Raw genomic sequence first — 26,202 nt, 5'->3', positions numbered from 1 at the left:
TCTCTGCATATTTTCGATGGAATTACTTGTATTGTGGATTCATTGTATCTGATGAGATTTGCGGGTGAGTACATGGTATTGATACTCTATTCATGCTATACATTAAACATGTATATAAACAGCATACACGTATATGTACCAATGAAGCACATATTTTTGAGCCCACATTTATTTTTTAGTTACATGCATCATTTTCTTCAGCTAACTGACCTGTTTGCTTATAACACAGTTGGGTTCTAAGGCTCCCAGCTACCGTGTTATAGTGGGGTCACACTGTACCTATATACTGATGGGACCTTGATTGCATTTGATTTCTAGTGTAATACATTATCATTTAAAAGAGATATGGCCACTCATTGTTTCTCTGTTTAAGACTGCTGAGCAAATTGTAGTGAGGTGCCTTTTGTGTTGCAAAAATTTCTAGTAGATATAGTAGTTATATTTAATACTTAAAATAAAACATCATTAACTTTTTTATACCCTTAATATATTCATGATAATTATATTCATGATAATAGATTGCTCTAGTTTTTTTTTTTGACATCCTAAAATTCTTTTGTGTGCAGTTTTGCTTTGGACAGTTTTGAAACTTTGCAGACATCATTAACATCACCTGAACAGTCTGCATATTGTTCTGCCCTGACCATTCAGATTTTAAAACGATTTTGAAACTTTACCCTTAGCTGGTACCTTATTGCCATAGTTGTGCTGAGGTACTGTTAAAGGTGACAACGGGTACCAGGGTACTCAGGTACCCACATGTTCATAATTACCCATGTAATAAAATTAGCTGCTTAGTCCATGTGAAAAAACAAAACAAACACACATAGTTCCAAGTTCTGATTAGAAGAGTTATATCTTGCGACATCAGGAGTGAGCGAGACACACAATAATGGGTACAGTTCGAGTGACATTGATCCATCATAGACTTCTGTCTGCTGATGTTGTACTTTCGATGTGTGTGACCATTTGGCTTTGTACGTCTAACAGTTTCCTTATTTTCAAAATTTACTGTAACTGTACATGACATGTTTCCAAGGGAACAGATGAGTTTCTTGATTTTGAAACAATGTACATGTACCACAAATTCATTATAATTTGATACACACTTAAATAGCAGACCAGTTTATGTTGAAAAATACATGGGACCCAATGTAATGTGCATTTGATATAATACATTTAAAATCTTGATAATTTCTATCACTTTTCATAGTATGAGAGTAGTCAGTCATTTTGGATAGTTCTCTGATCATCATTCATTACACAACATTTTAATTGTTTACTGTAAACCAGTACTTTACTGTTTCTTTGGACTTTTATGTTAATATAAGGTGCCTCATCATGATGAATAATTTCTTTTAAAGATATAAAAAAAACACCTAAAAAATTTGGCATTATTGAAAGTACATGTATATCTTTCCAGCTCTTTGATTTGCTCTTAAAAGGGCCATCGTAACATTTGCCTTTTTGATAGAGTTCAGTCAGTTGTATCCAAACTCTCAAATTCCTCTGCATAGGCATACTGAAAAAGTTCCTCTTCTGGATCCCTGACAGATGACTTTCCTCCAATGAAAACCCTCCAAGCAGCTGTTACCATGTGCTTACCAAAAGTTGTTTTAAATAAGTCAGTTTTAGTGGCACTTTTGACACAGTATTGGCTATATCATACCAACAAAATGGGAGTTAAGTGTCTTTCCCAAGGACACACTGAGGCAGCTGATCTGGGCTGTCATGAGTAGGTATTGCACTCTTGACCTTTGGATTATGAGTCTGATGCATTACCAACTGAGTTATTGCAGTTAGGAAAAACTTTAACACCAGTGTTTGTATGAGAAGGGCTTATGGGATGGCATGTTGACAACTACCAGACTTCTGACATACTATTGCTCAAGTTTCTTGTTACTACAGCAGCCGTCTTGAAAACATCATTACATTACTACCCCCTGTTGAATGGATAACCATATGAACCTGTGGTTTTCACTAAAAGACTTACTATGATGTCTAGCTAATCCTTGATGTTAAGTTGTGCATATCTGACAACCAATATGGCTACCAATCCAGCCATGTTGAAAATCTTATCGCTACTTAGCCTAAACAGAAAGTTGGATTGAAGTTGTTTTCATGATACTTGGTTGGTCCTGAATGAAAATGGTTCCAGTTGGACATCCATTGCTGCCACAATGGCCATCTTGAAAATCTTGTTTTCTTTATTCATCTTGGATGAATGACCATATCAATATTGGGTTTCACTGAAATACTTTTTAAGATGTCTCGCTGGTTCTAAATAAAAATGGTGCTGATCTGACATCCAGTATAGCAGCCATATTTAAGATCATATTATAGCTTCTCATTCTGAATGGAAAGCCATGGGGTATTCACCAGAGGGCTTTTTACGATATCTAGTTTGGTCGTAAATTAAAACGGTTCCATATCCGACACCTCTGAGTGATTAGAGAATCCATGTTGGATGCGGGAGGTCGCAGGTTCGAACCGCAGCTGAGTCGTATCAAACACTTACAAAAATGGTATTTACAGCTGCCTTGCTTGGCACTCCACATTAAGAGGTTAGTGTTAGGACTGGTTGGCTTGGTATCAGGATAATGTGACTGGGTGGGACATCATACTACATGTCTGTGGCATGATGCCCCAGTGCTAGACATCATAGGAGTTTGACTGGAAAATTGTTAAAGTTACGTTAAAAATCCAAATATCACATGTACATGCACACACAATATGGCCACCACAGCGGCTGTCTTAAAAATCTTGTTATCATTATTCCTTCTGAATGGATAGTCCTATCAGAATTGGTTTTTTTTTTTTACTAAAAGGCTTTTTTATATCTGCATGGTTCTAATCTGATGTCCAGTTTTGCCACAGTGTTAACCATCATAAAAATCATGTTTCAACACAAGTCTTCCTATGATGCCTAGTTTTTCCTAAATTTAAAGGTTTCTGCTTGGACATTCAGTATGGCCACCACGGTGGCCATTTTAAAAAATGTTATGAAGCTACTGCTCCTGATTGGAAGATCTTATCAGCATGTCATTTTAAACAGAAGACTTTGTCCACTGTCTTGCTTATCCTAAATGAAAATGGTTCTGTCCTTTCATCCAGTATGGCCAAATTGTTTGACATTCATGGATGTTTCTTCCATAGTTTTGTAACCTTTTTTAATCTTGATGTCTATATTTTTTCAGCATTGGTTAGATGGCCTGAAGTCTATTTCTGCACAACTAAAAAGTAAGTACCATCTTGTGTACTATCAAAGTTTTGATTGTGTATCATGTTACTGACCTAACCCAACTGTGGAAGGCTTGTTCATAAAGCTATAAAACATTTTGTATTTTATTGTTAGTTTTTAAGTTAACTTTCTATCAATATCAGGTCCGTGATTTCTCCCAAAGCCAAGAAAGCATAGCAAACCTATAAACAAATGCCAGATCGTAATTCTCCCTACCGTCAATATTTTGAAGAAAATTGGTATGTGTCTGCCATTAAAGCCAAGAATGTGTCCTTACCATTTCCTGAAAATTGGCCTACATTAACCTTAAATTCCACAAATCTGTGTCAGATATTTTGTGTTGTCTCTGAATATCAAGGTATACAGTACAGCTCATACTATATTTTGATTCCCCATATTTTTTTGTTGTTGTTGTGGGGGTGGAGAGGATTAAAAAAAGATTTGATGGGATGGCCTGTTGTCTGTCATTCAGCTTTAATCTGTCTGTTGCCTAATGTGCATCTGTTAGCATATTTGTTATTGTTATTATTCCCTGCTGACATGATCTGATGTTTCTGTAACAATGAAGATACTGAAACTCTTGTCACTAATTCTTCTGAATGGATGGTCATATTGTCATGGAGTTTTCAATAAAAGTATTCAAATGGTATCCAGTTTTGCCTAAAAATGGTGCCAATCGTACATCCAATATGGCTGCCTTATTGACAATCTAAATGCTCAAGAATATCAGAGATGGTTATCAAACTCAGCAGTTATAACTAAGAAATGGTCCTATTTTGTTTTCCTGGTAATTCTTTTTGGACAGTAATAGAATATCATCCCTTTTTGGAACTTGTGTCTCCTGTATTATGCTGTTATATCCAGATTCATGAAACTTATTGAGAGAATATATATCGAGGATTACTCGCATATGTTAAAAGTAGGTCACTACGGCATAGTTCTTACTTCACTGACTTTGTTTCAGTTTGATGTTTACAAAAATTCAAGCAAAACAAAATTCCCGAAATTGATTTGTGCATCTAATTGAGCCAGTTTAGCCCAGTACCTGAGGCACATAGTACATTATATACACTAATCACTAATATATATATATATATATATATATATATATATATATATATATATATATATATATATATATATTGTTTGCTTCACTAATTTTGGTTAAATTTCATAGTTTGATGTTTATTTCTCAGACACTCTTCATGCTAGAATTGTGAAATTGACGATGTTATTTGTCTTTGTTAGCACAGCAAAAATTCACTGTGACCTATACTTTGTCTTTTACTGGCATTGGTAAGTTTTTGCATTTAGCTTATGACCATATCATTTTTGGCATGTTATATACACACTTTTCTACTTAGAATCTTGAAACTTGGTGAATGGATGCATCATATCAAACATTAGTGCAGAAAGAGTTCTGTGTTTAGCATTTCATGCTTCAGTAAATTCAGTGAAGTGAACCTGATAATTGGATGCATATGTTACTAATACACTGTTACAACCAAAGAAGGTCACTATGACCTACAACGTATGCTTTACCCACATGGGTTAATTATTGCGTTTATATTATTTATTCATCCATATTAGGTCTTTATATAGCCTAGCCTACCCAGAAGGCCCTTTCTGACCAGTGCAGTTTGAAGTACAATTAATGTTTATTCATTGGTAAACTTTCCATTTTAATGACTATGCACTGAGGGGCCCATGATGGGCAAGTGATCACATCTCACCTCTGTCCTCTTGTGTTGGAGTCTCACCTCAGCCATTGCAGATATGTGAGAAAGCTTGCCAGTAGCTTCTCATGGGTTGATGGCTGTTCCTGTGGTTCTCCTGGGGTTTTCTTTCTCTACCAGATATATTGGCTGACATGTATAGCCTATCATGTGCTGGAAAATGATACTAAATTCTTAATAACAGGAACAGTGTGATTGTGTGTTGTATATCAGTTGCCCTCAAGGGGTTAAGTGTATTTAACATGTACAGGATTATAAGAATTGGATGATTGTACTGCATACTGTATGATTTTCATTGGAGGTTTCAGCTGCTCTGGCTTATTACATTATTATTGCTGTATGAAATGTTTTGTACTTCTGGCTGTCCAGTGTTTTATCTACCCATGCATCATGTGTCAAATACGCAGACTTTTCCAATTTGATGCACAAAAATAGTTGCTGGTATGTAAATTGACGCACCCCAATGTTATGTTTTACTCATTAACAAAAAACAAAGGTTTGGTCTAAAAATCATTGAAGGTAGGTAAATTGACGCACCCCAGTATTATGTTTTGCTGATTAAAACAAAATTAAGGTTTGGTCTAACCACTTTAATGATTAGATTACAACTCTCCCAAATGGAAAACATGCACACATCAGTTTCTTACACTAATGTTATCATAACACTTAGGGTTAAAACTGAGCGTGGAGCCTGGAGCTGACCTTATGTGACCTGTAACTGTCACATAATTTGTAGCAACAGCAGACCTGCTAACTGTTATGATTTTGCCATAAGTCTTATGAAAATAACCCTTAAAATACGGAGTTATGGCATGCAAGCAAAAACTACAGAAAAATAATAGTTGCTGAAAAATCCGGATAATCGGTTCATCAGTGTTTGATATGAATCCAGGTTTTATATTAGGATTATTGAAATAAGTCAGGGAACCAGACGAACTTTACAGCAGCACCCCAAATGCTTTAAACTGCACCTATTTGTTCATGCAGAGTGTCTGTATGATCAAACTGTTGAATATATAAAAAAATTTAAAATGGTGTCCAGAAAGCGATGCATGTTTAACTTTAAGACGAAAGGGAAAATAAGCTTCTAAAATAATATTAATAATCAACAACACAGAAGAATAAAAAGGAGTATTCATATTCTTGTGAATAATAGCTAGAAAGGAAACAGTTAAATTTATTGGACATCATGTGCCAGTTTGAGTATGTCTCATGGCAGGAGATATGATTGTCGTCATGTGAAACGGAAAAAGTATTTCCAAGAATTACGTCAAGTTCAGAGATAGCAACAAGCCATTGAGTTACATAGGGTTTGGAACTAACGTTTGTGCAACTATACAGTGGTAAATAAAGTCTGTGCATTCTTTACAAACTTTTCAGTTGAACATAATGTTTATCATCGCTGCATCAAACTTTTAATTACGTTTTCCATCTTTACAGTAGCAGTTATTGGTATTTTGTTACACCTTACTGAAAACTGGTCAGTCTTACGTAAAAAAATCACCTGTCTTACTGAGACGGACTCGTCAGGGTTGGCAGGTCTGCAACAGTATGTTAGAATTTTATAATCGCCGTACCCAGGAAGAGGCAGAAAATAAATGCATGATTTTAAAGTGATTCTCATGAGAAACTATTATTTTATGTGCACCTTTGTCACACATGAAGCAACAATTTCCATTCGTTCAATTTTATTCCTTGAGTTGTTCCAATATACTGTCAGCATTTGATTGAAAATGGTGTCAAAGGCAAAAAAGTTAAAATGTACTGAAACAAATGATATTATCTTTTGGACTGACCAGTGATCATATTATTATTATCAAACCAGTGGAGCCTTCATCATCGAACGATGAGGTAATGATTACTCGTAAGATAAAACATAGTTTTGTGCAGCAGTGGTTGAAATACAGCTAGCTATGTTTTCAAAAACAAGTTAAATCGAATGTGACAGTTAAAACGCCTTTATATTTTGCCACATTTGTACAGAGGCAAAAAAACCACCCTGACCAAAAGTGCAAAAAACAATAACTTTAGAACAGTACACTGGCAAGGCATGCTGAGTTGCCAGAACACTAACTGCTGATTGAAGGTCCACAGCACCAGGCAGATTTGAATGCAGGGTTACAGAAACATTCTTCCAAACAAAACATAGCAGTGAAAGTGCAGCTTAAGTGTGTACATTGGCTGAGTGTAGAAGACATCCCTTGTTTTAAAATGCAAATCTCTTCTTAATTTAACACACAACTTAGTGGCTGATGAAATTGACGCCATTGGCATTTTGAAGAATTCTGCCAATCAGTACGACTATGCTTCTACCTGTTCAGAGTTACTGGAGCGCCTATCAAACGTTTTTGAGGATAGTCTTATACATGACATGCAGAATTCATCATTTGTGACAGCAATGGCAGATGAAAGTACTGACATAACCAGCATTAAACGCCTTGTCATATATGCTCAGATTATGTCTGATGACATGAAACCTTCAACAAGATTTTAACACATGATGTTCAACTGCTACTGGCAAGGGAATTGCCTTATTGGCTTTAGTTACATTATATAACTAATATTTTTGTTGTGTATTTAAACAATATAATTATATTTTAAAAACTACTGAAAACTGATCACCGGCTTGAATAAGACTCATAGGTTTGGATTTTGATTTGCTGATTTTTGCCTTGATGAGTCAAATGACTTATGAAGCCGTTGTAGATAAAACACTGCTGTCACTCCTGGGTTACATAATACATCTGAATTTCTCCCCGTACAATCAGGCATCTGGTGGACAACAGATTTCAGCAACAATAATTATAAAAAGACAACCAAAACTTAATCTTGGGTTTTTATCAACTCTGTATAATATCTCTACTTTTATATTGTAGAAAAGGATGTTCTTTCATTGGTTTTGTCTTTTATGTCACAGTTGATATGTAAGTGGGGGTGGGGTGGTTTTATGGTATATCACTACAGTACTGGCTTGATAGTGTCATTTAAAAGTTAATATTTAAAAAAATTATATCTTGATTAAAAATTAAGCTGAAATGTGCCGTCATTTTGTTATCACTTTAGCTTGAATTTATTTTCTGCATGATAATGTTTACAGTGGATAATGGAGACCAGGAAAAGCTACATCAAGATTAGCAAAACAAATATGTTTCTGATCAGCTGACCATCCATGTTTCTCATAGCCTTTCCTTAGCACTTTTTTCTCCTCATGCTAAAAAATGAAAATTAAAAATAATAAATCACAATTACATTACTTGCATATGTTTCTAAGAAAAACCTGACCTGTTTACCCTAATTTTAAAACTAGTGCAATAGGAAGCACACATATTTTCTTTTTTGGCCCTACACCTTGGTTTTCATTTACAGCTTGTACATATGTGGAACCTAAATTTGCTTAATTTTGTATTTAACTGCAGTACGTCTAAGTTGTGATTCATTGTCAGCATGCTTTTATGTCAGATCTACATCTTCAGTATAATTTCGCATTTATTTCCTTTTGTATCTTTAACCCATAAACTTACCATATATCCTCGCATATAAGCCCGTTCACGTATAAACCGACCCCACAACTGAACAGGTATAAACACAAAAAAGTGTATGATCTGCGTATAAGCCAACATACAACTCCGAGACATCTCAAGATGTACGAGGTAAGTTTTAAATGCATTTATTCTGACAAACCTGCATTAAAAAAATTACATGTATACTTATCTCAAGGTTGGCATGCATGACTATTAAAAAGAAATGTTATAAACTTGTTTTAAAAGTAATTTATTTTTCTGTTTCTTATAAAGTTTCGGAAATAATGCTTCGAAAATTATGCTAATACCGTAAAAGCTGAGTTGTAATTTGCTTTGATGTAAACGACCTTATGCCATACCTGTCAACTTTCACAGCGGGAGGGGAAAAAACTCCTGAATTTTAGGTTTGCTCCATACCTAACATACCTACCTCCCGATTTCATAATATCTTCTGATTTTTGCAGACAACTCCTGATTATTACATTGTCTTCGATTTTCATTTCTTCTAAACAAGAAAAGTCCTACATGTTCTATTATATCACCTGTGAATTATTGTTGTGAAGAGATAATTATTTTAGTATAAAGAATTCGCTTCTTCACAAAATATAATGTTATGTTTAAACATTATTCATGTAAATTAATGACTTTTTAAAACTCTACAATAATAAAAAATAAACCAGAACAAAAAAATAAACCATAACAATAAAATCGTTCGCAATTAATTTCAGTCCCAAGAATGATCATTTAGCATCCTGTAACTCCATATGCTATAGCTACATTCTCACGAAAGAAAGTTACACGAGCGAACACCTCGGCATTTTTATACAGATTATACCAATGTTAAACTGGTACAGTTGCCGTTCAAAATTACCTCTTACCACAAGCCAATTTCTGGGTTTTAATAATTAACTGGCCTGTACTGCTGCTATGTTTGTTCAGCTAAATCACAAAACTAAAATTGACTGATGTTGATCTTAGTTTATCTCTATGAGAATTTTAGCCATTATTATTACCACTCTTCGTGAACATGTAAATTATGATGGTTATGTGCCTTGTACAAATAAATGTGCGTACCTTTTTAAAAATATTACCTCAATTTGTAGGATCACTTATATCATTGAAAATGAGTAACTCGTGAGCATGTGATTCAGTGTAAGTGAAACAGCTATTAAGGACTAGCTGAAATATTATCTGGAAGAATGCAGTTTGGTCGAAACAGTGAATAAAGCAAAATCTGCATCTATGTTTGGGAATAAGTAAGGATTTAAGTGATGCTATGCATGCTTTGCAGTGTGTAAGTACTGTACATTATAGTTCAGCATGGTCTCCCTGGTAAACTCAACTGGCCTGCAAATTATGAATTCTGTATTTACCTTTATTTAACTTCGTATTGGAGAAATCAGAAAATATGCACATGCAAAATAATAACAAAATCAATCATAGAACTTTTTAACGGTCTGATAATTGTCGGGTCACCAAAAGTTATTGTTTCATGTTCCAAGATTTACAGCCATTAGAGCAGTCAACAAAAAGACCTAAAAACTCTCAAGTTTACACATTGGCCCATGGATAAGCTCCCCCCCCCCCACCTTCTTCCATGCCTTTATTTTTTCCTAAATTATTCATCTTATACATGAGTATATATGGTAAGTGCCTAGAAAATGTGTGGGAATGTTAGTATATGGTGGTTTAATAATATCCTAGCTGAGTATTTTAAGATTTTATTGCTGAGCTACTACAATAGAAATCGGGTCTGTTATCAAATGTGGACCTTTTCTTGTAAGGTCTTTTTAACTTGTGATTTATTGACTTTTATGAAGACAATTCTTGGGAGAAAGTACAAGTATGTTAAAAGTTAAAATTCAAAATGGTTTTCCTAATAAATATCATGCTGATCAAACCCTCAGTTTGATTACCTTCATTTTATTACTAGTCCTGTTTAAGTGATAGTCATACTGATATATGAATTTCTCTTGAACTTGTTTGTCCACATGAAGTGGTCCTCAGTGAAATGATAACAGCATGACCTTCCAGAATTTGACAAATCATGTAAAAGATGGCTTTATTCTTCTTTCTTGCAACATATAGTTGTTCCTGTATTACCCCCAACATTGCTGCCTTGATTAGATTCCAGAAAATATTTAAATGGTTATTTCTCTGATGATTTTATCGAAATAAGGGCTTCCACTAAAATGCAGTAGCAGCATATAGCAAGTTCTGATGAAAATGTTACTCATCTGAGGACCAATACAGCGCAATAGCCGGGACTCAAACTCTTTGCTGAAATGTGACTAGAATCATGTTTTGGATTAAAGTCACTGTTTCAATACATTCAGGTGATTTCCACTTTGCTTATCAACTTGTAGATGACACCTCTTACTCCTTAAGCCTACAACAACAGGAATTTGTTTTTGGCTTGATGCCATTTTCAGCATATGATAGGGACTGCTCTGGTGGCCTAGTGGTTAGAGTGTCCACCTTGGATGCAGGAGGTTGCAGGTTTGGACCCCAGCCAAGTCATACCAGAGACTTATAAAATGGTACTAACAGCTGCCTCGCTAGGTGCTCAGCGTTAAGGGGTTAGTGTTAGGACTGGTTGGCCTGGTGTCAGGGTAATGTGACTGAGTAGGACATCATGTAACATGTCTGCAGTGTGATGCTAGACATCACTATAAACTATCACACTGCAAGCATCATAGTGATATGACTGAATAATTGTTAAAGCTACACTACAAATCCAAATCACACACACATACACACACACAGAGCATATGATAAGCTATACATGAAGAACCACTGACCCACTTTAAGCTACTGTCACTCATTCTTACATACCCAAATTGGAGTTTTCTCTGACCCTTGCCACCCCATTTTTGATATTTGGACATTTATGTTGGGGTGTAGGGTCAGAGTCCACTCCCTATTGAAAAGTTGGAATTCACTGACAACATTTGGTGTTGGCATGGGTTAGCCGCTTACTGGCTGGGCCCAGCAAACTGGAACGACCTTTCATCAAGATATACCTGCATGAAATCGATAGGAATATGATTTATTTTCTCAGAAATTGTGATCATAGCATTTGTTATATCTTTAATCTGCTGACCTGGATCTGGCCATTTGTATTCCTAGTCATGTGACTATGCAACTCTCGCTACCTACATGTCAATGACATCAGAGTTCATATAGTCACGTGATATCAACAGGAAACTCAGACTACCAAATTGGATGAGCTTGAGTCTTGAACCCACACAAACTGGTGAGGTATCAGTAATCTCGAAAGAGATCAATCAAAGGTCATTGCTTGCTTTGTTTTACTTCATTGAGCTTATGAACACATAGACATACATATGCAAGTGATCTGAGTACCGTAAAGTGTGGTACTGGTAGTGACAAAAAATGTTTTCAGAAATGCACATTATCATCATATAGTAAATGTGAAGAAAAAAACAATAAATGAATTATAAATGAAAGTAACACATATTTACATACATGTACCATTCTGTATTTCCCAAGTGTTTATCATGTTTTCATACCAAAGCTCATTATTGTCTTTTAATTTCAATTATAGATATACTTCGTTTCTTCACTACCCGAGTGGCCGAGTGGTCTAAAGCGCTCTTCGTTACGGATCACTGCCATCTCACCTCTGTCTGCGGCGGTTCGAGTCTAAGATTCAGCCAATGTGGGCATGTGAGAAAGCTTGCCAGTAGCTTCTCGTGGATCGGTGGTTCTTTCCAGGGTTTTCCGGGTTCTTCCTCCACCATTAATACTGGCCACCATGTATAGCCTATCATGCTGAAAAATGGCGTTAAACCCCACAACAAAAAACAACAACCATCTTCACTACCCCATGTTGCTTTTGTTATATTTATTTAATTTGTTTTGTGTGCTTGACCTTTGTCCATAATTGAGGGTAGAGGTTTGGTCATACCTGATTATCCTCATGTTTGTAATTAAGTTGTTTACTGATATTTGAGTTTAAGGTCTAACCTTATACACAAACTTAAAATGTTCTGGAACAGAACTTGTGACCCACATCCTGATCATTTTATTTTGTCTTGGGTTTTTATGTAAGGTTGATGGTAACAAAATTATTCATTCCTCTATTAAGTTATTTCTGTGGAATGATTTACTGCTTTATTCAGATATAATTTGAGAGGAATCATTTTTTAAAATTATTTATTGGAATAAAAAATACTCATTGACTTTTGACCTAAATCACTATTTTGGGATTATTGTGAATTCACTGAAAGACATTATGGCTTACCGGTACATCATTGTGATACATCAAGACTGTTTGTACATCAACCTTTTCAAGACTATTGGTACATAAACACATTCAGTATTAGAATTAATTCGGTACACTATATACTTTGTACTTGTGACAATAGGATTTTTAAAAATTCTTTTCACTATATTGAATTTAACAATAATAATAACAATTACAACTTCTGTTGCTACTACTATTACTGTTACTACTATTACAACTATTAAAACCAAAATAAAAGTTTGTAATAGTACCCAAAGAATTTTACACAATCCTCACGACCTACCACTTCACCACGTCTGCTGCTGAATAGGTTTGAACCAAAACTTAATAAGGTAAGACTTGTCATCTGATCCATTGATTTCCATCCTCATTCCATTCAGTATTTAACCATTCCAGCATGTCATTTTTTAAGATATGTCTTTTTATACTCAAGAAATATCAATCTTAATATGAATCTGCAAGCTTATAAGCTGATTTTAACCAGATAAATAGTGGGCTAGCTGGGTCTGGGTAATTTTAAGTGATTTTGTTTTCAACAGTGAGTTCTATGTGCATTTTACTGAATGAACACTAAGGATTTTATTAACTTTAGCAATTATACAGGTCACTACTACCAAACTGGTAGTGGAAACAATTGAAATAGAATAAACCAGTAGACTCCATCTTTGCTGGCAGATAACATGACCTTGTCAGTGCAAAGGCTCAACCAACATCAGAAGTTGCATACTGGCAGTCCAGTCAAGCTAGGTACAGAAAGTAATGGGTAAATGAGTTGATAATGTTCTGTGATTATTTTTAGTTACTTATGCAAGAAGCAGTAAGAAAAGATATCATTTGAGTCATGGGGCTTGGAATTAGGTGACAGCATGTTTATTTAACACATTAGTTTTTAACTCTATTGGTCATAGACCCAGAGAGATTATGGATGGCTTGTTGTCTCTTGTCCGACTTCTGTCCATCATTTAGCACAAGTTATTCATCTCTTACCCTCCTAAACTAATTGGGGGATTGCCTTCAAACTTTATCCACATTCATCCCAGAGTCAAGTTGGTCCCCAATAAAATAATGCTGCTCTGGCATCCAAGATGGCCACCACTGAGTTTATGCTGACATTTTTGTTATGGGTACTCTGGAGGAATTGATGGTCATATCAACATAGGGTTTTCACTAAAAGACTTGGTGATATCCATTATGGCCACCATGGCAACCATCTCAAAAATAATGTTGCTATTTCTTTTGAATAGAAAGTTATATTGACATGGGTTTTCAACAGAAGACTCTAGATGAGAACGAATGAAAATGGTTCCACCTTACTACCTTAGTGTCCGTTTTGAACATCTTGTCATTGCTACTTCTCCAGAATATGGGGTCATATCATGATGGCATTTTCACTAAAAGAGTTCGTAAGGTATATTGTTTGGTCCTGGATGAAAACGGTACTGATCTGACATCTGCAATGTATACCTTGGCATCCAACTTGAAAATTTTGTTAAAGCTACTCCTAAATGGAAAGACTTATTGACATCGAGTTTTCTTTATAAGAATAATGGTGATATCTAGTTGTTTTGAATGAAAATTGTATTAATCTGTCCTCAGACTATTGGATATTTTGAGCACTGAATGAACATATTGAAATTCTTATAACTAATTCTCAGTGGATGGTAATATCAGCATGAGGTTTTCACCCAAACTCTCCTGATGGTGTTTTATTTGGCCTAGATGAAAATGGTGTCAGTCATAGATCCAATATGGTCACCACAGTGACAGATTTGAAAATAGTATTACTTAAGATTTATCAGAGATAGTTTCAACACTCAGCAGCTAAAGAGAACAAAATGGTTTTATGTTGAATTCTTGGACATTCTTTTTTGGACACTAGAGCATCAGTTTTTTCGAGGGACTCTTGTTTCAGGATGGCAGGAAACATTAAAGCATATTGAAATATTTGCATAGTATACCAGCTGGTTCAAAAGTAGTGCAGGCTGAACTGATAACTTATCATCACAACAGTAAATGGCTTAGGGAAAAACAATGAGCAAGCTTTGATCAGACTTTGTACTTAATTGCATTCCAATGAAAAATTGATAGTCAGCACTATGACATTGTCTTTAGGATCAGCAGTCTTAAGTTTTTAGTGCTAGTGGCTTGTAAGCATGATAACACAAAGAAGTGTAAGTGGATTTTTATCCTTAACTCATTAACCCCTGGTGCCGCATTTACGTGGCAGGAGGTAGTAGCCTACTGCCGAGCTCTGTAGCATCAAGGTCATGTATGATACACTAAAGTGGGTGGTATAATAGTAAAGTAGACAGATGTAGCTCTACAATGATACCAAATAATCTGGATGTTTTAGTTGCACTACAGAATGCAGAGGGAAAAACCTAATTTTTTTTACCTGTTTTTTTTTTTTTTTTTTTTCAACCAAAATTCACCTGTGGTCAGAATCTGATTTTGTGTCCAGATTTTAGACTTTTTGGCTTAGATCTATGACAGACCAGTTTGAACTGCACACAGACGTGTGAACCTGGGCAAAAAAGTAGGATAAGGTGGGCATTTGGAATAGAGTGGTCTCGATACAAAAATGATGGGTCTGTTAAGCAAAAAGAAAATCAAACTTTTACCCTTCTGCTCATGTGCGAGCAAAATAACCAATGGAAAATGATGTTTCTAACACCACTAGGCATTAGGCTAATAGAAGATCTGTTGGAAGTCAGTGTATTAAGATGCATTCAGAATAGCCACCAAAATGTGTTTCCTACTCGCATTTCAGGTGAAAACGACAAAAACCTCCAGGGGTTAATGAGTTAAACCACTTTGTGGATATATATGAAAAATACCTTCAGTAATACAACTAAGATATAAAAAAATTCTTTCCAAAAATTATTACTTACAAATTTAAGCAAACTAAGCATGTGGTAATATCTTGACATTGTTTGAGATAAGTTCATTGATCTCCAGTGTATCATGTTCAGGGTATATTGCCACAAAAACAGTTAATCCAGACCTAAGAAAATTTGTCTGTTACCAAATACTGTATATGTTGGAATTTCTCAAGAATGTTAGAGATGGTTTCAGTACCCAGCAGTTAAAAAGGGGGAAATGGTCTTATGTGAAGGATTTGTGGTTTGGCCAGTAAAGCACCAGTCTCGTGGAAGTATTTTCTTTTTTAAATATAATTTTTATGAGAGTACAATTTAAATCCTATGCATATATTTGTTGTTTTTGAAAGATTTTTCTTTAACTCTGGCAATGAGTCATTCAAGTTTCTTTTATGCATTAGTTGATTGATGGTTATCATGCTTGGCTGAGAGGTCATATATAATGTTCTGTGATCAAGAATTATAACAAATAACACTCAGCCATTACCGTTAGAGTTGTGTGCTAAAAAGCAACGAAGAACCAGGCCCAATAATACTAAATCTGTTGGAGTACATGAACTGAACTAAAAATTCAGAAACCATCCCTGATATTTTGCAGACACAGGTACAGTTGATAGAGGAAGCAGATATCAAGTAAATTCAAATTGTTTGAACATTTTTGCCCTCATTGTTAAATACAAGATGTTAAAACAAATTTTTGAGCAGATACATGTCAGATAAATTATTCTGTGCACAAGACATTGTGGCCACTTGGTCTAAATATCTTGGGTAACGATATATATTATAAACAATACAAATCTATATTATTGCAGTTTCAGTGGAGTATACCAAGTTGAAAGTACCATGGGGATCAACATGAATAAAATTTAGTATCTGCTTGTATGGTGGTAAATTTTAGTCAAAGTTAACAATTTTGTGTTTACATTTGCTTGCAGGCAAAATATCTGACCTAATTAGATGCCTGTTGACTAAACAAAATTCTTTCCACCAAATCAAATTATACCTTTAAACTTGTCTCTGTGTGACATTTGTAAGCAGTGAATACTCAGATTGATTTTGTATTAGCAGTAAGGTAATCTGATTGTCCGTATAATGAAGCATACATTAACCATCACTTATTGTATAATGTTTCCTAGCTGAAAGTAATTCTATCCAGTATAATCTTAGGCCTATTAAGTGTCTGGTATTATTAAAATTTTAATTTTCAACTGGACAAGGAAAAGGGCTGCATTTTTTGTTTGACAGGACAAGGTTGAAATTATTACTACATTAAAATCTATGTGGAAGGCATGCTAGATATTTTTCAACATGTTTAAGTTGTAAATATTTTTAATTTGACCCATGATAGCTACAGTAATAATGCCTACTATGCAAGAATGGTTCTCACCTCTGTCTGCGTGGGTTCAAGTCCAAGGCTCGGCTAGCGTGGGTACGTGGGAAAGCCTGCCAGTAGCTTCTCTTGGGTCGGTGGTTCTTCCCTGGGTTTTTCAGGGTTCTTCCTCCACCAGTTATACTGGCTGCCATGTATAGCCTATCTTGTGCTGAAAAATGGCGTTAAACCCTAGAAGAAGAACAACAACAAACAATGTTGCTTTTATGCAGAGGAGAGCTCCAGAGGTCAGAGGTCATTTGGGGTATAATAGCATCTGTTTTTAAGTAATTTTGACAGTTATATGCAGATTTTACATGTTTCATTTCTCCTGTAACCTGGCTGGTCAAAGGGGTGCCACTGATGACTTTATGACAATATCTCTCCATTGTGTCCAGTTCCCCACTGCTTTTTGTGACTTTGCAAAGTCCATGCCTGGCCACTCTTTGATGTTATCATCCCATATTTTCTTTCTTTCTGCCTAGTTTTCTGTTTCCTTTCAATGTACCCTATGGGATTGTCTTTGACAGGCCAGATGAGTGTGAAACATGACCATAACATCTTAGTTTGCATTTCTTCATCAAGGTGATCTTCAAATGGTCGAATTGCACCTTGGATTCTAATGCTCACCTCCTCATTAGAAGCATGGTCTAAGATTTTCAGAATCCTTTGGGGCCCCAAGTGGCCAAGTGGTCTAAAGTGCTTTCTGTTAGGGATCACTGCCATCTCACCTCTGTCTGCGTGGGTTTGAGTCTCGGATTCAGCTAATGTGGGTATGTTAGAAAGCTTGCCAGTAGCTTCTCATGGGTCGGTGGTTCTTTCCGAGGTTTTCCCCGGGTTCTTCCTCCACCATTAATACTGGCCGCCATGTATAGCCTATCGTGTGCTGAAAAATGGCGTTAAACCCTACAACAACAACAACAACAACAATCAGAATCCTTCAATAACATCTCGTCTCTGAGTAAGGCATGGATTCATATATTTAGTTCTGCTGTCTAGGTCCCTGTCTTACATGCATACAGGAATATGGACATGATGAGGACTGCAAAAGCTTGATCTTGGACCCAATCTTGATGTTACTTTCCTTCCAAAGAGGCTTCACCCTAGCCACAGCAGTTGTTGTCTGTACAATCCTGGAAAGAACCTCAGGTTTTAGACCTCTTCATCAGAGGTGATAGCACCTACATGTAAATACTTGAAGCTTGTCACTAATGATGTCATAAATTTAGGAAAAGGCAACCAGGTACCCATCAATCCTAATGATTGATTACCTGGGTATCCAATTAAAGGGAAATTATATTAATTCTGAACCTAAATTGCTTTGTTGTAAGTTCATACATGCTGAGCCCCCTAAGAGGTATCAGCATGATTATTACTAATATGAACATAAAAGAGTAATCTATTTTTTATATGCCATAATTACATAACTACTTACCTGAATTTGCAGTTAGTTAAAATTCTTATCACAAATTGGCTAAATCAAAACTGATTAGTACAAGAATATAGAAGCAAAACAAATGATACATTATTTATACACATCATTCCCTTTAACTAGTCTACTTCACATGTTTAACTTTGCTGAAAGGTCATAAAGTCAAACCCACGAATTCTGAATGCTGAATTACATCACTGTAGAATTCCACTTTCAAAACATTAAGCGTTATTGATTTGTCCTTTTCTTGATGCAACATGTTCTTAAATTTTTAACAAAATCCCTCTAACAGTTTTTAGTCAAATAACATTTGATTAATCCCATTTCACTTAATATTTGGCATTAGGTTTTTCTAATATAAACTGGTTTGCTGCTTAAGTGTGTATCAAATTATAATGAATTTGTGATACATGGTTTTCAATTCATGAAACCTGTTTTCTTGGAAACACATCATGTACAGTTAAGATAAATTGAAAGTAAGGAAACATTTTGACATACATAGCCAAATGGTAGCACATGCCAGAAATATAAGATCAGTTGATGGAGTTCTACGTTGAATAAACACACACCAGTCAATAGTCAAACGACACAGACCTATAAATGTACTTGTTATTCTGTGTCTTGCTTGCTCCTAATGGTTACCAGACATAATCTTTGATCTGAACGTGGAAACTCTTTGTTTAACATGAACTAAACAGGTACTGTATAGTTAATTGTATTATCCGGGTAATTACGAAAGGCAAGAGCATGTGAGTAACCAGGTACCTGTTGACACCTTTACCAAGCACCCATTCCATAAAAACTGCAACGCCCCAAAAATACAATGGAACACATTTTGATTACAATTTGTATAATCATTCTCAAACTTCATTCCAGTCAGTAAATATTTCTTTATTATGTGTAGACCAAGTGTTTCAAACATTTTTATGTTTTTCTGCATATAGCAAAATGGTGAATATCTGTCCATTTTGGATGCCACTCAGGTTGTTTGTCAATGGCATTGTCTCTATCCCATATCTTAGTGGTACTTGTTTGAGATGGTTCATTGGTGATTGTTTTGCCTCCAGCACCAACACTGTCCTTGTGGCCTTCCAAGGCATCAGATTTGATCGTTTCCAGGTAGAGGTTGAAGAGAATGGGTCAGAGGAGGCACCCCTGTTTGACTCTGACTGGGGTCCTGAACCAATCTCACAGATGATCAAGAGATTTTTAACACATGGACAGAATATTGTTTAGAACTTTGCAACCAGGAAAGTTCTGGAGACCAAGCTGTACTAAACTTCCCACTGGCCACAATATTGGCTCACCACCTTATCCTCAGGGAAAATGTAGAGATACTCAAGAAAGGGAAGTCAGCTGGGTAGACAATATACCAGAATTTGTTCAAGCAAGAGGGACCTCCTTGATAGATGTCCTCAAAACAATCTGCAGTAAAATCTGGCAAATGGGAGAAAGGCCCACCCCATGTAGCCAGTCTATGATCGTCACACTTCCTAAGAAAGGGAATTGCAGCTATGCCAGTCATTCAGGCAAGGTTATGCTTTAGACCATTCTCAACAGACTGAAATGCCAAGCAGAGCAAGCACATCATTGCTGAAGAACGGGCAGATTACAGAGCAGGACATAACACTGTAGAACAGATTTTCAATCTTAAAATCCTCTGTGAAAAATATCTCCAGCATCAACAGGACCTATATCATGTCTTTACTGACAGCAGGATGGCTTTTGACCAGGTATGGCATGCAGCCTTGTGGGCCACCATGCATTTATACAACTTAAATGCAAAACTACTCAACACCATAGAAAACCTTGACAATGCATCTGGTGCAGTTCTTGTCAATGGCAACATAGTAAATTGGATTTTACCTGTAGGTATGCTATATGAAAGATGTAAATTGACCTGATGCAAAGGCAAGTAACTGTATCTACTTTCAGAGAAAGTATCAGTTGGTGTAGTGTTCCTTAAATAAGGTGGTTGTTCATGTAGTTATTATTGATTTACAATGTCCATCAAGCGTACAATATTATCTGTGTACACCCAAATTTGAACAGCCCAGAGCCTGATTTGTTGTAGTATAATGTACTGACAAATCAATGTGTTTGAAGTTTGTTCAACTCATAATTTTAAGACAAAAATGGATTCAGATCTACCTGCATGCACATAACATGAAAGCACTTCAGTCTACATTGAGAGTTTGGTGCATGTTATAATGTGATGATTTAGACTGGTAATAGGGTTGATCAGCCATTGACATCTATATTTTATAATTTTCAGATTGCAGTCTGCCATACACTTTATACTTTGGAGTAAAGTTCTATGCTGCTGATCCCTGCAAGATACGGGAAGAACTCACAAGGTTTGTATGGCACTTTGTAGACTGGGAGTCATAAACTTGACTGATTGTAATACTAGTATAAGCTATTACTTCTAATACAAATGTGGATTTGTAGGATATGCCTTAAATAATTCAAACTTTTACTTGTAATAACAGAATAAATTTCCTGATCTCTATATTTATTGCATATGCATTTAATCTTAGATGTACATGATTAATCTGAATTTGATAAAGATGTTTAATGTGTATCACATACCTGACTTGGAACTATTTAGGCATATTCGTCGACATATGTGCCTAGATATTCTTAGATGCACCAAATTGAACTTTTATAAATCTCAATTCACACTCGTAATCAATAAAATATTTAGAAAGCATAATCAATAAATATTTAGAAAACATACTGGCTAGGTAATAAATACAAATAAAGCTGTCAAAAGAAACTTCTACTTGGGTACCCATTGATCCAAATGATCGGTTACCTGGGTACCTGATCAAAGGGAAATTGTATCAAATGTGAACCTGAACTGCTTTGTTGTAGGTTCATACATGCCAACTCCCAGAGAGGTATAAGCATAATTAATACTAATGTAAGTGGCAAAAAAAGTGCAGTCTGAGCATAAAAAGAGCTATTTATATTTTACATGCCATAATTACAGAAAACTATGAAAAATGTACCATTATTTTTCCTACTTACCTGGATCTCCTGTTAAAATTCTTGTCAGAAAGTGGATAAATCTTTGCTGATTCTTACAAGTCTGTGCTCTTAAAATAAGTAACAGAAAGAGTGAAGACAATATGCTTTGTAAAATTTAACAAATAATTTATTTCCCTTGGCTGCAGAGTAAAAAAATAAGAAAAAAGAACTTAAGGTATTGCAAATTAAATCCATATTGTAATCCAAGAATTAAAAAAACCCACAAGTCCTATGAATGAAAAGTTCTAAGTGAATCGCAGTTCAAATCCCGATGAAATTCAAGATGGAAGACGATGACGTCTGTAATAGTCAGCATTGTACTGATGTGTCAACAGTTTCTTGTTGAATCACAGAAAATATTATTCCAGTTTTTGAATTCCGTATAAATTCCAGTAAATGTCTTTGTCCAAGAATTATCAGAGCACTTTTGTATTTCCAGAGAAGACAATCACTTGAATTCAGTAATTTGAAGAAAAATTAAATCAGCCCAAACTAGTCACAACATAATACAACTGAACGTGTCAGATGTTAGAGCATGACAGATCAACATTTATCAAAACCATTAGTTATACAACTTAGTAAAACAAAAAACAAATTCCCAGATAAGGGGCAAAAGTTCATCCTTTGGAGAAATAAAAGTTTGTTTACCAATGGACACATGCTTGATGTTACGTAGTCCAGGTATGACCTTGACTCAACTTAGTGATACTTACTCTGAAAAAGATATTACCAAGAAATTTTTAAACAAGTTTTTTTTTTAACCAAAACTGTCACTGATTTTGGAACAAGGTCAGCAACAAGATACAGTGTTTCTATTTTTAGTTGTTTTCATTGAAAATTAAAAAATAAATTAAAAAAATCAATTCTGGACACTGTCAAATCCAGTAAACAGTGTTTCAATACAATAGCATGTAATGGAAAACAACAAATTTCAAACTAACAGACAAACAATTAAATTAAATATACATAACAGGATTATCACTTAGTATGAGAGATAGACACAAAACAATTGATACACTATGCATAAAACTCACTTTAACTAGCTGCCTTATGAAGCTCAGCGTTGAGAGGTTAGTATTAGGACTGGTCGGCCTGGTGTCAGGATAATGTGACTGGGTGGGACATCATGCTACATGTTTGTGGCATGATGCACCAGTGCTAGACATCACTATAAACTGCCACACTACAGACATCTTAGTGATATGACTAAAAAATTTTTTAAAGCTACGTTAAAAAAGTCCAGATCACACACACACACACTTTAACTAGTCTATATGTTTAACTTTTTCTAAATGGTTGTGAAATCCACAAATGATGAATACTGTATTACACCATTGTCAAATTCTTCTTTCAGAATTTGTAAAGTGCTTTGATTTGTCCTTTTGCTGATGCAGCATATTTTTAAGTTTAATAAAATCCGTCACCTGTAACATTTTTTCAGTCATATAACAGGGTTCTCAATAGATTTCCAAACTGAAGAGTCAGCTGATCCTTGACCCTAAATCTCAGGAGTCAAAATGAAAATTTCAAGAGTCAAAACAAATATCTCAAGAGTCAATTCTTTTGGATAGTCGTGAGCTGTGATTTTTCGTAATTGGTGGAAACAAATGTTGGTTAAGATTTATTGTCTTGTGCTGAATAACGAGAAATGCCTGTATTGTATTTTGTAAGAAATATACAATCTTATTTTTATAAAAGTGTTTCTCTTTCTAACTATATGTTAATGTGTGTATATTTTATATATGAAACAGAGAGAGGATTATTTATTATATTTTCAACTTTTCATCATATTCTGCATTGCTGCAAACCCTCATGAATTTGCATGAATTTAACTATTTTTTCAGCAATTCACGGATTCACGCCGCATGCAAAAAAATCATGCTAGTTGTGATATTGGCAATTGCCAAAACGGTCCGGTACTACTGGTTGCGGTATTAGTGGTATTATAGCTGATTGGTACAGTTGGCCCGGTAGCAAACATTTTAGCACATTTTAATCTATATGTATAAGAGTAGTTTTACAGTTGCTTTTGAGAGAAACTGGGGCCTAACTGGAATTTTACTCCTTGCATGCGCCATAAACACTGATTTGAATTACCATTTGGCACCGCATCTTGAAAATGTCTTCGCAAACAAGGAAAAGAAATGAATGTATTGCACAAAAAGTGAAGTTTAGTTTGGAATGTACCAAAAATTGGCCATGCATTCAGCCATCAAACACCCCGATATACATCATGCTTTTTTCACACCGTGTGCTACAAACGTTAGAATTGGGCATGGTGGCAGAGATGATGTAAGGAAGCACATTGGTAGGAAAAAGCACATAGAGTTTGGGAAAATTAAGAACTTGCAGCAGATTTCAGCTCTGGAATATTTTAAGCCATCGATGGAAGACCTGCAATCTACCAATGCTGTAGCCTTGTTTGCAAGTTTTTTTGTTGAACACAATCTACCTTTATCAGCTGGAGACCATGCTGAACATTTGTTCTGACACATATTCCCTGACTCGAAGATTACTTCATGAATTCATGTCAAAATTCACTAATTTTCATCCCAGTTTTCACTAATTGTGAGCCTGGAGAGTTGACAGCTATGTATTCTTTTATCAACTGCGCAAATCATTTTATATACAAAAATATACCCATGCATCTATGAAGGTTATATATTATTCAAATATCAAGGATGTACATCACAGAACTGTCAGTTCACTTTTCCACTCATCCTTAAATTTTCTAACAAATTTTAGAGATTGACCCTTCATCTTTTCCTCAGTGCTGACACTATCTTTCTGTTTCTTTGGAGCCTCAGTCCCAGAAAATTCAGCGCCGCCAGGTCGTTTCCGAGACTGAGACAGAAAAGAAAATATACTTCTTTGCTCCATTGTGACTTTAAAGTTCAGATGTGTGCACGGAGTGTTATGTCCATTTAATTTTTTTCTGATTGATCCATTAATTAAAACGTTTGAGGTCTTAAAAGTTTTGCCGATTTAAGGAAATTATTCACCAAAAAAACACAATCCCACTCCAGAAACTAGCTTAGCGAGAAGCCTTATATTCCCGTTTTGTCTAACTGATTATAATTTAAAGGGCAATCAAACAAATTCTGATGTTTTATCAGAAATGAATCCAGTAAAGTCATAAATGTTTCTGAAATTTTCAACATCCCACTAAATGAAGCGACTTGCCAATAAAACAATTAAAGTTGCTCCACTTCCGTTGACAACCTGTTTTGCGAGCGGCCATAATGATATGCTCCAGTTATGACCAGTTGATTATAATTTGATTTCCAAACATACCAGTGCTGATATTTGATCAAAAGGCAGTCCATTCATGTCATAATTGTTTTCTCTTCCTCTATCATAAACTTCAGACGTAATCTCAAGACAATCCAGCTTAGCTCAGTTGCATCTGAGCATGACATAGTGAACTGTTAGCACTGTCCAGTTCATATATATCTTTCATTGGTGTGACATTATTGGCCGTAAAGGTGTAAACTGTTGTCGAGCAGATGTTAATCAGTGTTTCCTACAGTAAATTTATTATGGACAGCGTACTCTTAGTAAGAAACTTAACTGGAAGGGAATCAGGGGCAATTAGATTGATCTTCCTGCCCAAATCTATGTGCATCAAAAAGACCCACAAGTCAAGATTTCCGCGCATCAAAAATGGGTAATTTTTTTAATTCCACGCATCAAAACCAGAATGTACATGTCTATTGAAAACCATGTTATAATATCCATGAGCCTCATCGATAAAGCCTGTTTATCTTTTTCAATTTTGACTGGTCCACTATGTATGTGTGTATCAAAATATAATGAATCTGTGACATGTGGTTTCGCGTTCAAGAGACTCTTCTGTTTTCTTGAAATGGTTTCATGTACAGTTACTATCACTAGAAAATAAGGAAATAAGATAGTGGTCTAATGTTGGATAAATGCACAACAGCCAGTAAACATACAACATGAGCCTCAGATTGTAATTGTTATTCTGTATCTCACTCACTCCTGATGTCTTTGATCTTGGAAACATGTTGTTTGTTTTTTTTTATATATTCCTAATGGTTACCTGGTTGCCCAGTTTATTACTATCAACAGATGGTTACTCGAATAACCGGGTACCCATTGACAGCTTGAAATACAAAACAACATTCGTGTGTTGCTTAGATTCGGATGGGTGGAGTGGGTAGGGAAAGAACCCATTTGATATGAATTGTGAAAATGCCTATATCATTCATCTTTTCTGCTGACCCTCAATAAAACGTGTACTTTTGTGTATATATAATAACCCTTCCTAAGAATCCATTGTGTATTGTGACATACTAATTGGTCTTGGGAAAATATTTCTTGGTAGAAATGAATTTGTGTGTCCATCCTTCATTGTCTCATTGTAAAATTACATTCATTTGATGTGTGACTAAGGAAAAAATAAATCTTAAACATTTTAGGCTCAGAAATAAAAAAATATTATGTTGGTCTTTTGTTTTGAGCAGCTTGATTTCTCTCACATGTTTTTGTGTTCATTAAATTGCTTTCAGTATCCATCGCTCTTACCAATCTTATTGTTCAAAAAAAAAGATTTCCTGATGTCTTCAGGGTGAACTTTTAAGTTTTTGTCCCAGATTCATGGCAGTTGTTGTTGTAGGGTTTAATGCCATTTTTCAGCACACGATAGGCTATACATGGCGGCCAGTATTAATGGTGGAGGAAGAACCCGGGAAAACCCC

The 26,202-nt window shown here is 35.4% G+C and overlaps 1 protein-coding gene across 8 annotated transcripts in view; it reads left to right on the top strand.

Moving 5' to 3' along the window:
- The window catches only part of LOC149801558 (uncharacterized), a 190,879-nt gene that overhangs the window by 21,981 nt on the left and 142,696 nt on the right, over positions 1-26,202 (top strand). For all 8 annotated transcript variants that reach the window (XM_089955768.1, XM_089955767.1, XM_089955773.1 and 5 more), the window contains exons 3-4: positions 3,198-3,240; positions 20,724-20,805. In XM_089955768.1, coding sequence (XP_089811894.1) covers positions 3,198-3,240; positions 20,724-20,805 — 125 coding nt within the window. The remainder of the gene's footprint in view (positions 1-3,197; positions 3,241-20,723; positions 20,806-26,202) is intronic.

Source organism: Sinohyriopsis cumingii, chromosome 4 (assembly GCF_028554795.1).
Source record: "Sinohyriopsis cumingii isolate HCF-2022 chromosome 4, ASM2855479v2, whole genome shotgun sequence".
NCBI classification, from domain to species: domain Eukaryota; kingdom Metazoa; phylum Mollusca; class Bivalvia; order Unionida; family Unionidae; genus Sinohyriopsis; species Sinohyriopsis cumingii.
Note: the sequence above shows the minus strand (reverse complement) of the source record. Positions and strands in the feature narration are given on the sequence as shown.